The sequence below is a fragment of the Zingiber officinale genome, chromosome 5B, assembly GCF_018446385.1.
Source record: "Zingiber officinale cultivar Zhangliang chromosome 5B, Zo_v1.1, whole genome shotgun sequence".
NCBI classification, from domain to species: Eukaryota; Viridiplantae; Streptophyta; class Magnoliopsida; order Zingiberales; family Zingiberaceae; genus Zingiber; species Zingiber officinale.
The window spans coordinates 6,502,474-6,519,151 of record NC_055995.1 but is presented as its reverse complement, the minus strand read 5'-3'; the positions used below and the strand labels follow the sequence as shown (position 1 = coordinate 6,519,151).

General features: G+C 37.1%; 2 protein-coding genes and 1 pseudogene across 7 annotated transcripts; 1 reads left to right on the top strand and 2 right to left on the bottom strand.

Moving 5' to 3' along the window:
* The first annotated feature begins 2,837 nt into the window (after positions 1 to 2,837).
* Positions 2,838 to 5,058, top strand: LOC121986471 (annotated as a pseudogene).
* Positions 4,046 to 7,999, bottom strand: LOC121984027 (nuclear transcription factor Y subunit A-10-like). Of its 4 annotated transcripts, none has more exons than XM_042536785.1 (6): positions 7,857 to 7,999; positions 7,142 to 7,347; positions 5,598 to 5,695; positions 5,462 to 5,509; positions 4,807 to 4,944; positions 4,046 to 4,733 (listed from the first exon to the last, which is right to left on the bottom strand). In XM_042536785.1, exons 1-6 carry the CDS (start codon positions 7,892 to 7,894, stop codon positions 4,371 to 4,373), a joined length of 891 nt encoding a protein of 296 aa, XP_042392719.1. In that variant the 5' UTR covers positions 7,895 to 7,999; the 3' UTR covers positions 4,046 to 4,370. The 4 variants fall into 4 exon arrangements, with proteins under 4 accessions (XP_042392719.1, XP_042392718.1, XP_042392721.1 ...); XM_042536784.1 differs by having other exon boundaries at positions 7,142 to 7,386; positions 7,857 to 7,998; XM_042536787.1 differs by lacking the exon at positions 7,857 to 7,999 and adding an exon at positions 7,718 to 7,779.
* Positions 8,000 to 8,251: 252 nt separating this feature from the next.
* On the bottom strand, positions 8,252 to 15,585 carry LOC121984022 (protein IQ-DOMAIN 5-like). Of its 3 annotated transcripts, none has more exons than XM_042536774.1 (7): positions 15,434 to 15,585; positions 13,165 to 13,279; positions 12,381 to 12,593; positions 11,951 to 12,178; positions 11,233 to 11,346; positions 9,005 to 9,497; positions 8,252 to 8,645 (listed from the first exon to the last, which is right to left on the bottom strand). In XM_042536774.1, exons 2-7 carry the CDS (start codon positions 13,246 to 13,248, stop codon positions 8,557 to 8,559), a joined length of 1,221 nt encoding a protein of 406 aa, XP_042392708.1. In that variant the 5' UTR covers positions 13,249 to 13,279; positions 15,434 to 15,585; the 3' UTR covers positions 8,252 to 8,556. The 3 variants fall into 3 exon arrangements, with proteins under 3 accessions (XP_042392708.1, XP_042392709.1, XP_042392711.1); XM_042536775.1 differs by having other exon boundaries at positions 15,461 to 15,583; XM_042536777.1 differs by lacking the exon at positions 15,434 to 15,585 and adding an exon at positions 15,109 to 15,382.
* Between the last annotated feature and the right edge of the window lie 1,093 nt (positions 15,586 to 16,678).

Here is a 16,678-nt window from a genome sequence, read left to right as displayed (position 1 = left end):
TTTCATAGCTTAGGATTACCACCCCTAGGACATAGGGTTACCATTCCCTAGGGTTTTCCACAACCTAGGGTTACCACCCCTAGGACCTAAGGTTACTACCCCTAGGATTTTCCACCTGCTTAATCGCAGCTAGGACTTTTCATCACTTAGGGTTATCATCCCCTAAGACCTAGAGTTACCACCCCCTAGAGTTTTCGACCTGCCTAGAATCCACTAGGACTTTTGTCTAAAACACTTAGAATTTCCTACAAGCTCATTCAAACTTGTTAAATCACAAGACAACTTAACTTTGGACCCTTTGACATAATCAAAATCCAGGTTCGATCATCGGATGATTCCCGCACCAACAGAGATATGGCATCGTGCGTCTCATTTATTGTTGTCGGTCTTGTAAATGGTAGTTACTGACAACTTTATATCGAAGCCAGAACCATGGGGATGCTTGGATATTCAGATGGGTAGATTCGATTCAGCAAAGATAATTTTTTTTGTATGAGATGCTCTTATAATTTAAACACACCGTCTTGAGGATGCTCCCAATCGAGAATACTTCCATAATATAATGTATATGGAAATAATTTTTGATCGAGGAGGTTCTCAAAGTGGTGGTAAAAGGTGAATACGCTCGTCCCAGCACCCTCGCCAACCTGTCCTAGGGCTAACACGGAAGAGATAAATCATGGGCGGCTAGTAGCCGTTGGAATAATGACTAATATATAAAGGAGACATTTATCTCGGTTTTGCCGAGATTCAAACCCTAGATCTCATGGTGTCAACACCTCATGTGCTAACCACTAGATCGTCTCAAAGGGACGAGGAAATTCCCAAAGTTAATACATGGTTAGAGTCCTATATTATTTCGGAGATATTTTGAAAGTAAATGTAGGATCAAAGTCTTGTGTAACCTGTTTTAGAGGCATTCTAGATCCGAAATACTAATGCACGATTGAAGTCGTGTGGCTTGTTGACATACAGGCATCGACTCAATAAGGCCATGTTCCCGAGTGTATACTTTCAAATGGTGCATACTTTCCGCGCGAGTTCATATCCTGAACATATATGCTTGTGTATCTCAAACTGAAAAATAAATAAAAAAGATAGTTCTTTTTTAATAAAAGATGATAATGTTCCTCTCAGATGACCTAATATCATAAAGGTAATCCACGGACTTCCATACCCGAATCGATGTAGATCTATTTATGGCAACCTGTCACTATGTGAATCATTTGCGTCGGGCTAATAAGATGATTCTTTCGAAAAGGCCCGACAGAGTCGATGATCTGATGGAGAAAGGGATTAATCAGAGAGTTGGGTCGTGAGGAAGAGATGATGCCGCCACTTTTGGTGGCATTAAACGCCCACGTTAAGGCAGGAAAAGAGTTTGTTAATGATGGGCAAAAAGTAAGGTTTCAGAGGAAGACATGATGCCCAGAGGGCCCGAACTGTTCACATAAATTATGGCATCGAGTGTGGAAGCTGTGGAACTTTTCGTCGTTGATGAGGACGAAGATGAAGGTGAAGTTGACGTGACTTTAAATCGATGCTTGGAGGGAAGTTAGGCTCCACCTAACTACAGTTATGTTCTTTCTGTTTGATGGGAAAGAACTCTACTCCCCAGTTTATTACTGTCGTGTTCGTTGGAAGGTTTAAGATTTAAAATTTTTAAAGTTTAAAATTTAGGATTAAGGTTTAGAGACGAATCTCGGCTCCTAGAGCGCGGGTTCAGATTTTAGAAAAACGTAATTGGGCTGTGGGCCCAATTCAGATCGGCCCATTTGACCCATGAAGCTATGGATCTGGAGCCGTATACCATTCTTGTCTTCGAACTGGAGCGATCTAAATTCCGCACGTACGTATTTGTACGCGGTTCTGTTAACCGGTCGGCGATTTCTCGTCGGAGGATACGAGGGGCGGGCGATCGATCGATCGATCGAACGGGGATGTAGATTTCCTTCTCCGACGGTACGGCATGAGGAATTTCGACGCCCGCAGGTTGGTGCTTTTTATTCCCTTTTTCGCGAGCGTGGGATTCATCTGGTTTTTGAATCCCTCCTTCTTGTGGACTCTTATTAGGGTTTCGATTGGTTTTCACCCGTATGTTACGAGAGTCTTGGTCCTGTATTTTCGTTAGGTTCGGAAAATATCCTACGAAGTGTGATGAAATTAGTGCAATTTAAATGATTAGATTTTATTTTTTGTAACCATTTCATCCTGATTCTGTTAAATACTTTTCTTATATTTCTAGGGACTATAAAAAGGGAATCACGAGCTTTTGTTTGCTATAGTTTCTCTCTTGGGATTTCACATTCTTTTGTATCCATTATCTCATTGTAATTACCTTTTGCTATTATGATTATCTTCCTAGTTTGAGCTTTTGTTTTCAGAAATTCTAGTTTGTTAGTGTGTCAGCTCTTGAAAGCCCATGCCATTTATTGCAACATTACTCATTCTAATTTGAGGTTTATTTGTGTTTATCACAATTACTCATTTCAAGTGGAAATTTTTTTATAGACATTTGAATCCTGTAATGCCGGACAAAGTATCTTAGTCATCCTTATTTCAGATATGAATTCTTCTTTAAACTAATCTCCATAAACTTGAGGACTTTGTCTTTTATGGTTCATGAATATTAGATACTGAGGCTTGTTCAAACAGCATTCTAGACTTATTAGGTGCATTGACTCAATTAACCATTCTGCTTTTATACTTTGAGAAGGTAGAATTGATATGGTCAAATATACCTTCTTATTCTGTATGCAAAATAAAAATGATATTGGTTTGTGTTACCTTTCTGTCAGTTATATGCCAATCCACAAACATGAAGAATTGCAAATTAAATCCAAATCTTTGGATATCTGGACGTTTGGCACCTCCAAAGTCATGTAGCAGATTCATCAGCTCCTGCACCATTCAAGCCACCATCTTCAGGCAGTACCAGCCATGTTGTTGAAGCATCCGATACTGCAAAACCGGGTGAAGTTGCTCCAATTGTTGACACGAATGTAACTACTACCAACAATACTCTTACAAGGCCTGTGCCTCCTAGGCTGTGGCATAACTATGGTACTAGTTATGGAGGTAAAATGTTGGGATCTTTTCTGAAATGTTATCTTCAACATTTTTATGAAGGCACTGTATGTCTCTCATTTCTCGAGCAGGTTATGGATCAAACATGTACAATTCGAGCTATGGATCTGGCATGTATGGTTCATATGGGGGTCTTGGAGGATCATATAGTGGTCTTTATGTTTTTTTTTTCACTCTCATTTTGAATCTCGATGACATGTTTGGCTTATTGTTTTCCAATATGGTTTGCAGATGTAAGGTGTTGTGAATTTCTTTTGTTGAATTTCTATACTAATTGATCAGAATACTCAGGCCTTTCACTTGTTCATGACCGCTATTCTCCAGGTTAGATTTCTAGCCAAACTTGGCTCTATCTTTATTCTTCCAGGATGCCGCAATGATTTTTGACCAGGTAGCAAACATCTGCAGTTTTTTTGACCATTCCGTATTGCTATATGGCGAGCTTGCAAGATTTGTATTGAGGATACTGGGCATCCACACAAAGCCTAGAAAAGAACAACTGGTACCGTTGGGTGAATTCCCAGCTCCTCCTGGCCAGCATTTCCCGAGGGCCCTAGAGGATAATGTTTGGACTGATGATACGAAGGGATCTTCTTAAACAAAGGGTAAATTCTTTCTGCCCAACCTAGAGGATGGTAAATATGCCCGCCTAGGAACTTATTCAAGTTTTGGAGGAATACCGATATTTTCTCGTGTGATATAAATGATATGAAGATATTTTTCAATAATTTAGATAGTCAAAATGATGTATTTTTGTTGTCCATTTGATATTCGTTCATATCCTCACCTTAGTCCATGCTTTTGCTTTCGGGACTTCATCTTAGCTCTCACCTTTTACCCATTCATAATCAGAAAGTTTCAAGAACAATTGATGCAGGTTATTGAATGGTCTTTTAACATTGAGCTGCTTCCTTGTTATGGTGTGACTCTGGGTTTTGCATTGTTTTTTTATATTCACTTTTAGAATGCATTCAAGTGCAATGTAAAATCAAATTTCAAACAAACAAGCTCCATCAGCACAATTTAGTCCATAAAGCAGTTCAAGTAGCAGTAGTTCAGGTCCATAATAAGGCAGTAGTTCTTTCATACAATAATGCATAGAGGATTTCCATCACTTCTGTGCCGATGCAGATGATCTTGAAGTCCCCGATGCAGAAAAAGCCAAGAATGAATTGCCTAGAACAACCATGTGAATGATGCTTTCCATTTGGTTGTCCAGAGTTGTGGAGGGTAGTCGACAAGCCGTGCTGCCACTTCTTGATCACCCTCCGCTGCATGTCTCTTCAGACTTTGAGGAGATCGCAGCAACCATCATCTGCTGTTCCTGCTGCTGCTGCACCCCATTTGCCGTAGATGTCACTTTGTTCTCCATTCGTCATACTGAGATGGGAATGGAGATGAGACGGATGCAGACGCCGAGCAAGAAGGTTGTCATGATCTATCAGTTCCTGCGTGCACACGCTTGAGACTTCACACCCTGATGCGCTTGATGACCCCCCGATTGCGGAGTTCAGATTAGCGCTCTCAGAGCTTATAAATGCCGCAGAAGGAGATGGTGTGCATTCCTTTTTGGTGTTCACGAAACGACCACTACAGCCTCGGACTCTTCGCATGGCGTGGAGATGGCGTGACTCGTGCAAATATGGCTGTCGAAAAGCAAAATCAAATACAATTCTAAGAACAAAAGGTCTTGTACTCCATGTAAACTCTCAGACATACCTTCCTAGTTTTACCGATCTTCTCTTTATCTGCCTTGGCACGAGCCTTGCGGCGACGGAGAATTGCGTGGAACTGCTTTGCATTCACATAGATTGGTGCTTCGGTCGTCATCTCCATTGGTAAAAGCACACGCCCGTCCTGCAATTATGCATGCATCATTCACTCATTTGTAATTAGAATCAACAGAAAAACCATATGTTTAAACTTTTATGATGTATTTGGGTCATTGAAATAGTAATTCTATTCCTTAAATTCTTATGTTGTTTCTAGATTTGAGTAAAAAACAAACTAGAAATAATATTAATTCCTATAGAAAGTATTTCTCCTTTATTTGATTCAACCTGAAGAGATTTGAGGAATATATGATTGAGAGGTTGATAGAGTCATTTCAGACATGTACAATCTGATGTACCCATAAAAGAAAACATTTTACAAAGCTATTGTATGATAAACCATGCTTCAGTTAAATATATTCACTTGTGTATTCGATACACAAGATACTTAGACCAAGAAGTTTTATTAGTTGTGTATTCAATCGAAAAATACATAAATCTAACCATTTCACTTGCACGAATGATTCACAATTGGACTAAGGAAGAAAAGCTACAAAAGACTTAAAAAGAGTCATTGAAAGGGAGAAATAAAGGAGACTAACCATTGCTTGAGGTTCATAAGTTGCATATAAACCATAGCTAGCACAAACCTACATCGACATCGATACGATAAACAAATAAACTTTCTGTGCGATATCATGGGAAATAACAGCCTGCGGTAGACTGACCATCAAATACCTGTTCCAAAGCACCAGGATTATCCATTAGTGATGACTGTAGATACAAGGGCATAAATTGGTGCTGAATCTTCTGCTCCTTCCAAATATCGTTGGGGCCTAAAATAGGGATGAAAATGATTGAATTTATCGTAACAATTATGAGTTAGAGTAAACACATCATGCTTACAACAAAGACAACGAACATGAATCTAGATAAAGGATCTTACAACTATTCAAACATATCGTCTTGATTAGTATAGTATCTTCCATATGTATGCTACTTTACATTTGCACTGCCAACTAATACACATGTTTACATTCAGCAGTGAATGATTTCTTGTAATTATTGATTTACCTTTTGTAACTTAAACATCTCGTATGTAATATTGTTTTATTACATTTTCGCTATATATATCTACTTTTTTGTTAGCATTCAGGAATAAAATAGTTAATTGAACCCAGTGCATTACATGGAAATTCTGCTGAACTTTTGAATTAAGTTCATTACACATAGTAGAGTCCAGCATTTGCATCACCTATAGTAGTGACACTCCTAATTCCAAACTTAGATTTACTATTGCAGGACTTACTATACCATGACAATGAACTTACTATACAATGACAATGAACTTAGATTTTGCTTTGCTTATTTCCACCAAAGAGATTGAAATAAGAGCAATCAAGGAAAATCAGACCCAATAACCTTCTGCAGGCAATGATTACAGTAACAAATGCAACAAAAATGAGCATTTTCCTACACAAACATTAACATACAGTAGCATTAAGTTCATTATGAAGTATGAACCAAGTTATCATTTATTTAACATTGTCAAGCGCATAATAATTTGGACTTGTGTGATCGCCATGTTGTCTTCCAAGTTGAGAAGGTATGAGTGATTCCTACGATACCTCATTGGATTTACACATTCTACTTTCTCCTCCCACTCAAATTCATTATTCCTGTCAAATTGTGTTATGCTTTGATTTTCTTTTTAGCTCTATGAAAGGGTCAAAGGACCCAAAATTGAACCAAAGTCTCGTATCATTTTGATAGTACTGAATCTAAGGTGCTGCTATAATATTGTTGTGTATGTTCAAACCGAACCATAGCTCATACATAGAAAAGAAAGTATTCGGTTATATCATGAACTAAATATAAATTATCACTACAACTAGAACAAAAGTCAGAATAAGTAGAAGGTTTCAACAAGCAGAACTGTTCCAGTAATGTTTATCATTATGTCTACAACATGGTCAGATCAGATAGGCCCATTCCCTTACAAATTATCACTTCTCATTCAGTCCTGAAACAGAAGATGGATGTTAAAAGGTAAGCCCTGTAATGCAACGTCTAAGCCACGCTCTTAGGTTCCTAAAAGTCGGAATTTTCATACAAAAATTCATAGATTGGACAGCCACACAACAAGACGGGAAAGTAGAATGAATCAAACAAATGATGGAAACTTCAGCAAGAACTATTCGATGAAATCGAGTACACCTTGAAATGGAGCAATTTTCATACACACAGTCGTTATTACTTTTAGAAATGACAACCAAGATTACCTGGAAATATAGACAACTTGGGTATGCAATTCCACCCTTTATCTGGGATTTCTTGCCTCGGATCTATAACATGATCATCCCCATTGACATAGTTGACATATAGAGGTTTCAGCTGGCCAAAAGGATCTCCATAATGGCTTTGAGATCCAACCAATAGAGGCACTAGATTTGAATGAGGAGCCATTACTTGGCTAACTCCATGATTCCTGAAGAAAGCTTTTGCATTGTAATCACTCCCCAAAACCCTAATCAATCAGAAACTTGTTTCATGCCTATCTTGAACTATAACCAACGCCAAAACCAAAACACAAACAACGACAGCAATCGAACAAAAAGTATCAAACTGATACCAGACATCAAAAAGAACCAAAGAAGAAGGAGAAAGATGCAGTAAAAAAGGCTCTACTTCCCCCTTTCCACCGCAAAACAAAACTTTCCAGGAAAGCGATTCTCGCTTCTCTGATTCCCGTCCTATTACTGAGAGATCTAACATCCAAAACATACACACACACACACACACACAAACTCCTTCGAGATTCAAACTTTCCATCAAAACTTGTTCGACAAGCCAAATACCAGAACCAAAACCAAGCATCCATCAGCCACAGGAGGCTGCAAACCCAGCTCGCACAAAGCAATAACCAACTTCAAAACACACACAGAGACACGCGAAAGAAGAAATAACACGAGCGATTGGAGAGGCAGCAGCGCTCACACTTCAGTCGAAGCAGCCGCCGAAACCCCACGATCCATCACGCGGTGAAGTGACTGAGACGCCGAACGGCGGAGGAGACGAGGGCCAATGAGAGAGCAGCGTTCCGGCCCAATCTCTTCAAGGCATTGGAATCGAGTGGATTAATTGACTATTTTCCTGTGCTTTTTAATCACATTTCCTCTTCCTTTTTTCTTGCAAAATTGTTTGTCTATAAAATAGCGGAAAAACTTAAATATTTAGTACAATATTAAACAAATTGAAGACCAGAGAATGCCAGTAATAAATTTCAAATGATTTTTTTCACGATAAAACATTATTTGAAAACACACAAAAAAGTTTATGAATCTTTTTAAATTTAGTATCTTAACAATAAGCCGAACAGAACCATTACATTCTGCTTAAAAACAAGGATATGGAAGCATTTAAGAGTGCATGAAACTTAAGAAAAGTAAACATCATAACGCGTAGTACAACATGGCGATCTGATTGTATCGTCGTAGTGGATCGACTTCAGTCCCCGTTTGAAGTTGGGTATACGGACGGAGTAATACATTACGCAGACCGTGGACTACCCGACCAAGCTCATGTAAATATGTACAATAAAATGTTTGATACACAGGAACAAAATCCTAGGATTAGATACTACAACAACAAATAGAAAACTCAAATTGGACTCTCATTTCGCCACTAATCATCCATTTCAAACTTTTGTGTTATCCTTGAGGGGCTTCTGATTCGCTGACCGGTTGGTTGCGACTTCATGGGAAGCTTGTTTTCTGACTCCTAAGCCTGCATGTTACCCAAACATGTTTGTGAGCAAGCTCAAAAACTAGCTGAATGGTTGATCAAGATTACTGTAAAGCATTCGAGAATAAAGGATAGGATTATCGAACTTATATCGGTGTGTCAGTGTTAGGAAAGTACTTATCATCAAATTGTAAGAATAGAAAGTAGCAAATGGCTGGTTAGATAAGTTAACTACTATAAAGAAAGGTGATATGAGGTATGATCAGACGCGCAAATACAGGATACATAAGAGAGAATAAGAAATGATGTTTGATTTTAGGAAAAGCAACTGCTGGAATTGAATGAATATGGAGCGTACGAGGTAAAGTTTGAGCATGATATGTTTCTGGGAAATTTCATACCGCTGTTCGGTAAGGACAGCCTCTTGGCCTGTGATTCCATTTGAGAAGTCCTCTCCTTTGGATTGCTGTATGATCTAGAACCAATTGCAGAAACTCGGGAAGTGGCTTCTCCATAAGCCTCCTCAGGTGTTTTTTGTTTTGGCCTACCTGAACGAAGGGCAGAAGAGGTCATCAAGCTGGCAGATCTGGTTGATGAAGAACCACTTCCCTCTGACATTGAAGGAATGGTTTTATGGTTTAGGGAATTGGATTGGAGACTTGAAATGGGTTTCCGGCCAGTTGCTTTGGGCAGAGTCTTCGATGCGCCGGCTGCAGTCTTTCCTTCAGCTGCTCCATTTTCGTTAAGTTTAACCCCATCATTAAGATTAATATCAAGGAACCTATTCTCCCACGGGCGCACAGCCATCCATCTCTCTAACCAATTCCAACCCCAATTATTTTTATCTGGTTCAAAACCTGCAGGGACAGCTGGCTTCCTCGAACCTGCTTGCCACTAGAGCACAAGTGATCATTAACAAGAATTAGAAGGATGTTATCAGGAATTGACACACTCGACAGCTACTCAATATTTGCAAATAATGAAATGCTCCGAACAAAACATACTTAAAAAGGAAATAAGAATGCCATATTGAATCGACACAAGAAAGATTTAGTCGCGTGTTAGATCGTATATTGGTTTCCTTTGCTGTAGTAAAACAAAAAGATATAGAAAGAAATTATATAGCACAAAGGATATAGGCGACACAAATGACTGTCCATACAAAATATTAAACAATCTTTACAGGAGTTTTTTTACCATAAAAATCTCAACCCAATAAGACAATATGAACAATTATTCTAACATAGAATAAGATTCAAAGTGAATCATGAGTTATCTAGGTTGAATGATGAAATGAATTCAAATGTTTCAGGCATGATGTGCCTGTTGCTCTAAATTTGGTTCATGGAAACTGCTGCTGGTTTTCATCTTCAAGAAAAAGGAATTTGGAATTTGAGGATTCAAATTACAAAAAGAACATTTGTCATCATCAATTAGGCACCATTTCATAATTAATTTATTTTATATATTAGATGTTTGATCTTCCTAAAAACAACAATTCTTAGGTTAATACACAAATTTAGCATAATCTTTGCATGCTCTTTAAAAATCTAACATAATGTTTGTTAAAGTGTTAAAACGTAGCACCTGTTAAAATTCCATCTAACTATCATTAAAAAGTTGATGTGACAGCAGCATTTTACCAACTCAGCGAAGTATGATGCCAACATTGACACCTAACATTTAGGATCCACTGATGGGTTTCTAGATTTTAGGCTCCGTTTGGTATGCATGATAGGATAGGATTGGGTTGATTAGGATAGGATAAATAATCCCTCTTGAGGCCAAGGTATTATGAATCCTACCCCTAATCATCCATAATCCTACCTCTAATCAACTCTACCAAACACTTGATTAAAAACTTTTTGAAAATATAATCCTATGGTTTGTGGGATAGGATTAATGGTGTTAGGGATTATTGGTGTGATAGAGAGTGTTTGGTAGGTGGGATATGATTAATAGTATAGGGATTAATGGTGTGATAAATAATCATTGGCTCTCCCAAGAGATTATTTATCACACCATTAATCCCTATCCCACCTACACCATTAATCCTTATCCCACAAACTAGACGGAGCCTTAGGGTAATTAGCATAGTAAGGGACAAACAACATATTTTATCTATGTCGAGATTGGAGTGTGCACTTTATTAAGTTGGCAAAATACTACATGGTTGCCAATGCCAACTTTTTAACATAAGCTAACAGAATTTTAAGGGGTGATAGACTTTTAGATATTTTATAAAAATTATGCTAGATCTGGAAAAAAAAAATTGTTCAGCTATATTTGAAAAGATAAAAGGTTAGGCTAGATTTTTTTAAAAAAAAAATTGTTATACTAATTACTAAACTTATTTATTAATCAAAAAATATTATAAAAAAATTGTTAATGAAAAAGGAAAACTGGAAAGTTTTCTTTGGTTGTACAATTAGCCATACATTTATATGTATATTATTACTATTTTCTTCCTTTTGATGGAATTGGAGGGAACAATTTAAAAGGGACAGCATAAGCTAAACTAGCCTAAATTCATACATTGCCATGGTAAAGGCTTTAATGAACATATCGAGCTTCTGAACTTCATAATCAAGCTTCCTTCTACATGATTATATGTTCTCATAGAGGATACCTGATGAGTGAGAGCATATGCCATTGCTCTTTCACGCTTGGCTGCAGCTTCTTGCCTCTTCAACAACTTTGCCTGAATTTCCTCCACAGAGCCAACGCTGTCACACCAGCCTTCCTGTATTAAATAGTCAAACAGAAGTTTCTCAAATTTGTTTAAACAGAAACACCAATTTATTTTATATTGGTGAAACAAAGATACAAGCAAAAAAAGTCAAAATTTCATAAAATTTGGCACATGCTGGACTAATCTATGATATCATTAAGAAAGCCTTTTGTAGTTTAGTAATTGGGAAAGCAGCGAAAAGAATAGCATGTGGACCTCCAAATGAATACCTCTGGCTGTTATAAAAGGATTTTATATAAAAGATAGGGAGTGGTCATAAGACAATTAATTAATGAAAGTAGCAATAAAATTCAGATGGTAAGTACAAGGTCATTGGTTCCAATTCAAACTTCTAATAATATCAATTTGCATTTAACTAACTGTCGTGTAAGATAAATGGCTTCACCTGATTTAGATACCAGGAAAATACATTAAAATACTCCTCTAATTAGATTGCTTAGGTAGTTGGGACTACAAACTCATAAAGACTGAGAAAGAAATAGGCTTTGCCATCATTCTTTGCAGCCAGTTAGTTACAATACATGAGAAAGAAGAAATACAATTGGTCTTATCCATTTTATAGCCGTCAGTACTCAGTAGTGTTTTGGTAGCTTACCTCTATTTCTCTCACATGAGATTCATCTGACTCCTGTTCCTGATCCTTTTGATGCCCCAATTGACTTTCTAATGCCATGCGAACTCGCCTAGCTCTTACACGAGCCTGAACTCTGACAAGGGCTTGCATGCAGCGAAGAGTTATTGCAGCTTGTTTTCTCACAGCATGACCCCTAACAAGGGCTTGCAATCTGACCAGCCCTTTAAGAGCTCGTAAAGCTCTTCTAGCCTGAAATGGAATGAGATTTACAATCACAAAAAACAAAACAGTTCATATAAGGTCCTACTTCATCATTAGTGTTGCATATCTCACTAAATTAGTGTCTCATATTGTTGTAAAGATTATTTACAGCAAAAAGTAAGACTAATTTGATATTAAGGAAAATTGCTAATAACATTTGCAGTACAACAGACAAACTCAATTTTCATACCAGGAACGCCCGAAAAGCAGTTTGAATGATTGTGGCAGCCCATTCCTCTCTTGTTTTTTCTTGAGTTTGTCTGTTATTTGATGTGGCAGGAGAAGAAGCAGAGTGTGAATCTGACTGGATGTTCACATCTCCTGTACCAGGAGCAAACACAGCTTCTTGAACAGCCACAGAATTTTTCTTCCGGCCATGTGATTTATTAGCGGATAAACTATTCTGTAATATATTCAGACCATGAAGCAGCGAATAACAAGTATATGGACAAAAATGCTGCAACAATATCTAAAGAAAATATAAGATAAAGACGTAAAGCTGATAAAAAGCAAGAGATACTGCTGAACACCACAATTATTTCAATTTCCAAATCAATAATATGTGACCCAAGTCCTAATAAGTAATAACACATGTCAGTCTTCGTTGATTGTTTATCATCATCATCTATTCTATGGTTATTTGTAGAAGCATAAACTCTACACAATTAGTTTCAACTCATTAATTTCAACATTGTCCTGGGCCTTTCTACATGATTAATATCCAAATTGGATCAGAATGAAATTTCACAATTATTCCATTTTTGTTATTTATTTATTTGTTGATGAAATCCATTTTTGTTATTTATTGATTTGGCATATAGTTGATTTGGAACAAAACCTTGTCCTATTCTTATACATGAAAGCCAAAATCCAAGACGAACAAGATTAAACTTATCACCAGAAAAAATGATGGTGCTACAGATATAAATGGAGGCAAACTAATATAAAAGTTGCATCTAAAGAATTTTACTCACATTTTCATCATTTTCCAGATATTGATTTTTTTCATGTTTCCTTATGCCAACTAATGATCTAAGCCACTTTGCAGAGAAACCCATGATGCTTGCCAGTCAAGCTTCAGACAATAACCTGAAAAAATAATGACAATGAAATTACAATCTAACCAATAGTGTGACCCTGATAGGAATATGAATGCCATTGGATAAAGAGATTTATCAAATCACAGGCTATTAAATCATTTATTTGCACAAAAAACAGAACAATCAGAAGTGCAAACTAGAACAAATGTTAAACAATTATACTATTGCAAATAGAAGAATATAGTGGAGTTTGGGACATAATATAGGCATTTGTACCAATAAAGTTCAGTTTCCAGTTAAAATTAGAATTGAACTGCTACTAGGTTTAGTTAGACCTAGATTCTGGACAGACATTGAAAGAGGATTGATGTTCTTCAGGGGAAATGAATTTCTGAAAATTTCCAATAATTCATATTCATCTGAAACGTCCAAAAAAAGTTTGGCAATTACCTTTGATTCACTGGAATTGGCAAGGAAGCGTTACTAATCAATCAAAACTAGCTGATCCTAGTTGATTAAGATATTTCTTGGAATTTACTGCAGCATTATTAATGCAACCAATGGGATAGAATTAGCTGGCACAAAGTATAGATGGGAACTTTTCCACTAAAATAGGAAACCTCAGCAACATCAGTCTTGTCCAATAGACATAGTTCAGATAGGAAAGAAGCATTCAGCACCATTTGAATTAAGATAAGTTCAACTGGACATAAATCACTTTAGAAAAATGAGCCCCTCAAAATCTATGTCAAATCTAACAGAGTCAGGCAATATATCAGTATAGGACGATTCAGTTAAAAAGAAGTTTTTGAGTGAATGTTAGCATGGAATAAGTTTGTTCTTTTGCTGAATAATAGGTCACCTGTTCTTTATTTGATTAAATATATGTAAAGAAAGCTGGATTAGACTATTATATTATATGAGATTGTCGAAACATGGCAAAAATTACAGGTGTCGCAAGCACCAAGATTGTGGAGAGGAGATATACAGAGATGGTGTGCTTCTTGATGCACCCTGGGTTTCATAATGCATTATTCCATTTATTTTTTCTGAGGCATGTTCATTATTTGATCCAAAGATTGCCTTGTATTATCTTTCCCTTCTCAAGACAAATATTTCAAATGCAAAAAGATGAGATAATGGATATCATGGCAGGTTAGAATTAGCTAACTCAAAGAACTAACGTTTTGACTGTAGTTGAGTCGCCAATTGCCTACCTTACCATATGCCTTACATTGGAACTAGAACAATCACATCAGTTTCAGCCTCAAATAAGAGAAATTGGACCAACACTGCTCGTGCTTGACTTTCTGACTAGAGCAGGGAAAAGGAAAGTTGAAAAAAAAAATGAAATCCAAGTAATTAAAGGGAGTGGATCAGAATCGCAGGATAATCAGATAACACCATGCAAGAATGCAGAAGAAAATTCACACCCAAAAGAGAATGCAGAAAGAAAGATGAAAATATCATAAGATCCAAGACAGATGTAATACGCGAGATAGTGATTCGAGAAGAAAAAACAAAAGGTTCAAACAACTAATTAAGACCAAATGTAAAAGTCAAATGCCCCTCTGCAACTGTGAAGTGTATACAGACTGCCGAGAAACCAAATACAGTAAAGTGGCTAAGTTTGTGAGCATGGATTAAACCAAATCGTAGAACCATTTCACTCCAAGCTAGCAAATTGACCTTTTTCAGCTCAAAATAGGCACTTCGCATCACTCATCTAACAATGTGGCAAGATTAAGATAAGACTAAAAATTCCTCCCAGGTCGTAAGGAAATAGAGATTCAGTTGGAGTCCCAAGAGATCCCATGGCACCCGATGCAGGGAAAAGTAGAGGGAAAGGAAAAATTAATAGTAACAAAAAGGTCTCGCCTTTGAAGTGGCAGAACCCAAACAAAAATCTCAATTACGTCGGATGGAGACTACAAATTCCTCCAATGTAGCAAAGAAATCGCGATTCAACTGGAGTACCAAGAAGATCCTACGCCGCCCAATGCAGCAAAAATTAGAGGGAAAGGAAAATTAATAATAACAACAAAAGATCCCTCCTTTGAGGTCGCAGAACCCAAACGAAGGTCTCAATTGCATTGGACAGGAATCAAGAAGAAGATGGCGGCAGACAAAGCAAGAAAGCAGATCTGGTATCCAAGTCAACACTAGAAAAATCCCACAGGAGAGAGTGGATTCCACAACTCACCTCGGGAGATCGATTCGAGGGACGTACCATCTCTGATCTCCTCCCCTTTTCTCTTCGCCTCCTTTTGCTTGTGGCCGGCAATTTCTCCTGCCCCGCTTCGTCTTTTCTCGCTTTTTTGCTCCTCCCTTCCGTAGACGAGAGCAGTTCGCAGGCCATTTTTTTTTTTATTTAGATAACGGATAAATAAATAAAAAGGCAGAAGGTAACTTTTCACTTTTGTCCTTCGAGTATAAAAATTTCACCTTTTCTACGAATTAAGCTACAACCTTATATACTTCATCATCCAAAAACATATGTGGCAAAATACTATTGGTTGCCCGAGGACAGCACAGAGGACACGTGCTCTTGCGGGAGACGCAAAACAGCACTTGCTGGTCTACCAGACGGTACTCAATTCGGTACCCGACTCGTGACTGTAGGTAGCGGTGGGTCCCGTGATTCTCGCTCGAGTACAAATGCTGTAGGCGATTGATGAGTGCGTGGCTAAGTAAACAGATTCGCTTTATTGAAAAGACAAAATCACGGAAAAAGATATTTTCCAATTTGTCTTTTTTGTATTTTATTATTTTTATTTAAGCAGTTGGCGAACCAAATAATGAAGGCCATCGAGACAATTATTTATCATTGAAATATTTTCTCCCTGTGTTTAAAATTCAATCATTGCCTCCGCCTAAGTATTTAGCGAATTAAGAATAAATTCTTCTTAATAAACACTTACTACATTCGAATATTAGAAGTCATTTATTGTAAGTGCATTTCAATTTATCACGAGACTAATAAAAAAAAGTTATATGAGGCACCCTTAAAATTAATAGCTTGCATATCAGAGGTTAACTTTAAAAAAATATCAAGCATCTTTCAAAATATATAATTCATATTTAAATATCCATAGGTTTTAAATTTATATAAGGGTGAGAAAATAGTTGACAATTGAGGGCATTCAATGACAAAAGACCTTCAATAATAGATCAATACGAAAAAGATAAATCATGAATGATTTATTAGTCATTAATGTAAATGACCAAGGTATAAAGAGAACATGCTCAAACGTGAAATTTTAACTCCAAAAATTCATGTGAAAATACCCAATATCTCAACCACCGTGATGATTTTTTTTTTTATTACAAAAGTTGCCTTATCCTCTGTGGTACTATACAAGATTATTATTTCTCACCTAAATTTATCATCTAAATTTGAGTCGATTGGACACATTATAACCATTATAATTTTATAATATTTTATAAT

What these genes read in the sequence shown, in the direction of transcription:
- LOC121984027 (XM_042536784.1), bottom strand. Translation starts at nt 7,894, where the DNA reads ATGGATCGTGGGGTTTCGGCGGCTGCTTCGACTGAAGT. An exon ending in CTTATGAACCTCAAGCAATG is followed by an intron (nt 4,945 to 5,461) that starts GTTAGTCTCCTT and finishes GCATAATTGCAG; the next exon opens with GACGGGCGTGTGCTTTTACC. An exon ending in AGATCGGTAAAACTAGGAAG is followed by an intron (nt 4,734 to 4,806) that starts GTATGTCTGAGA and finishes GCTTTTCGACAG; the next exon opens with CCATATTTGCACGAGTCACG.
- LOC121984022 (XM_042536774.1), bottom strand. Translation starts at nt 13,248, where the DNA reads ATGGGTTTCTCTGCAAAGTGGCTTAGATCATTAGTTGGCATAAGGAAA. An exon ending in ATCTGGAAAATGATGAAAAT is followed by an intron (nt 12,594 to 13,164) that starts GTGAGTAAAATT and finishes AATATATTACAG; the next exon opens with AATAGTTTATCCGCTAATAA. An exon ending in CTCATGTGAGAGAAATAGAG is followed by an intron (nt 11,347 to 11,950) that starts GTAAGCTACCAA and finishes TATTTAATACAG; the next exon opens with GAAGGCTGGTGTGACAGCGT.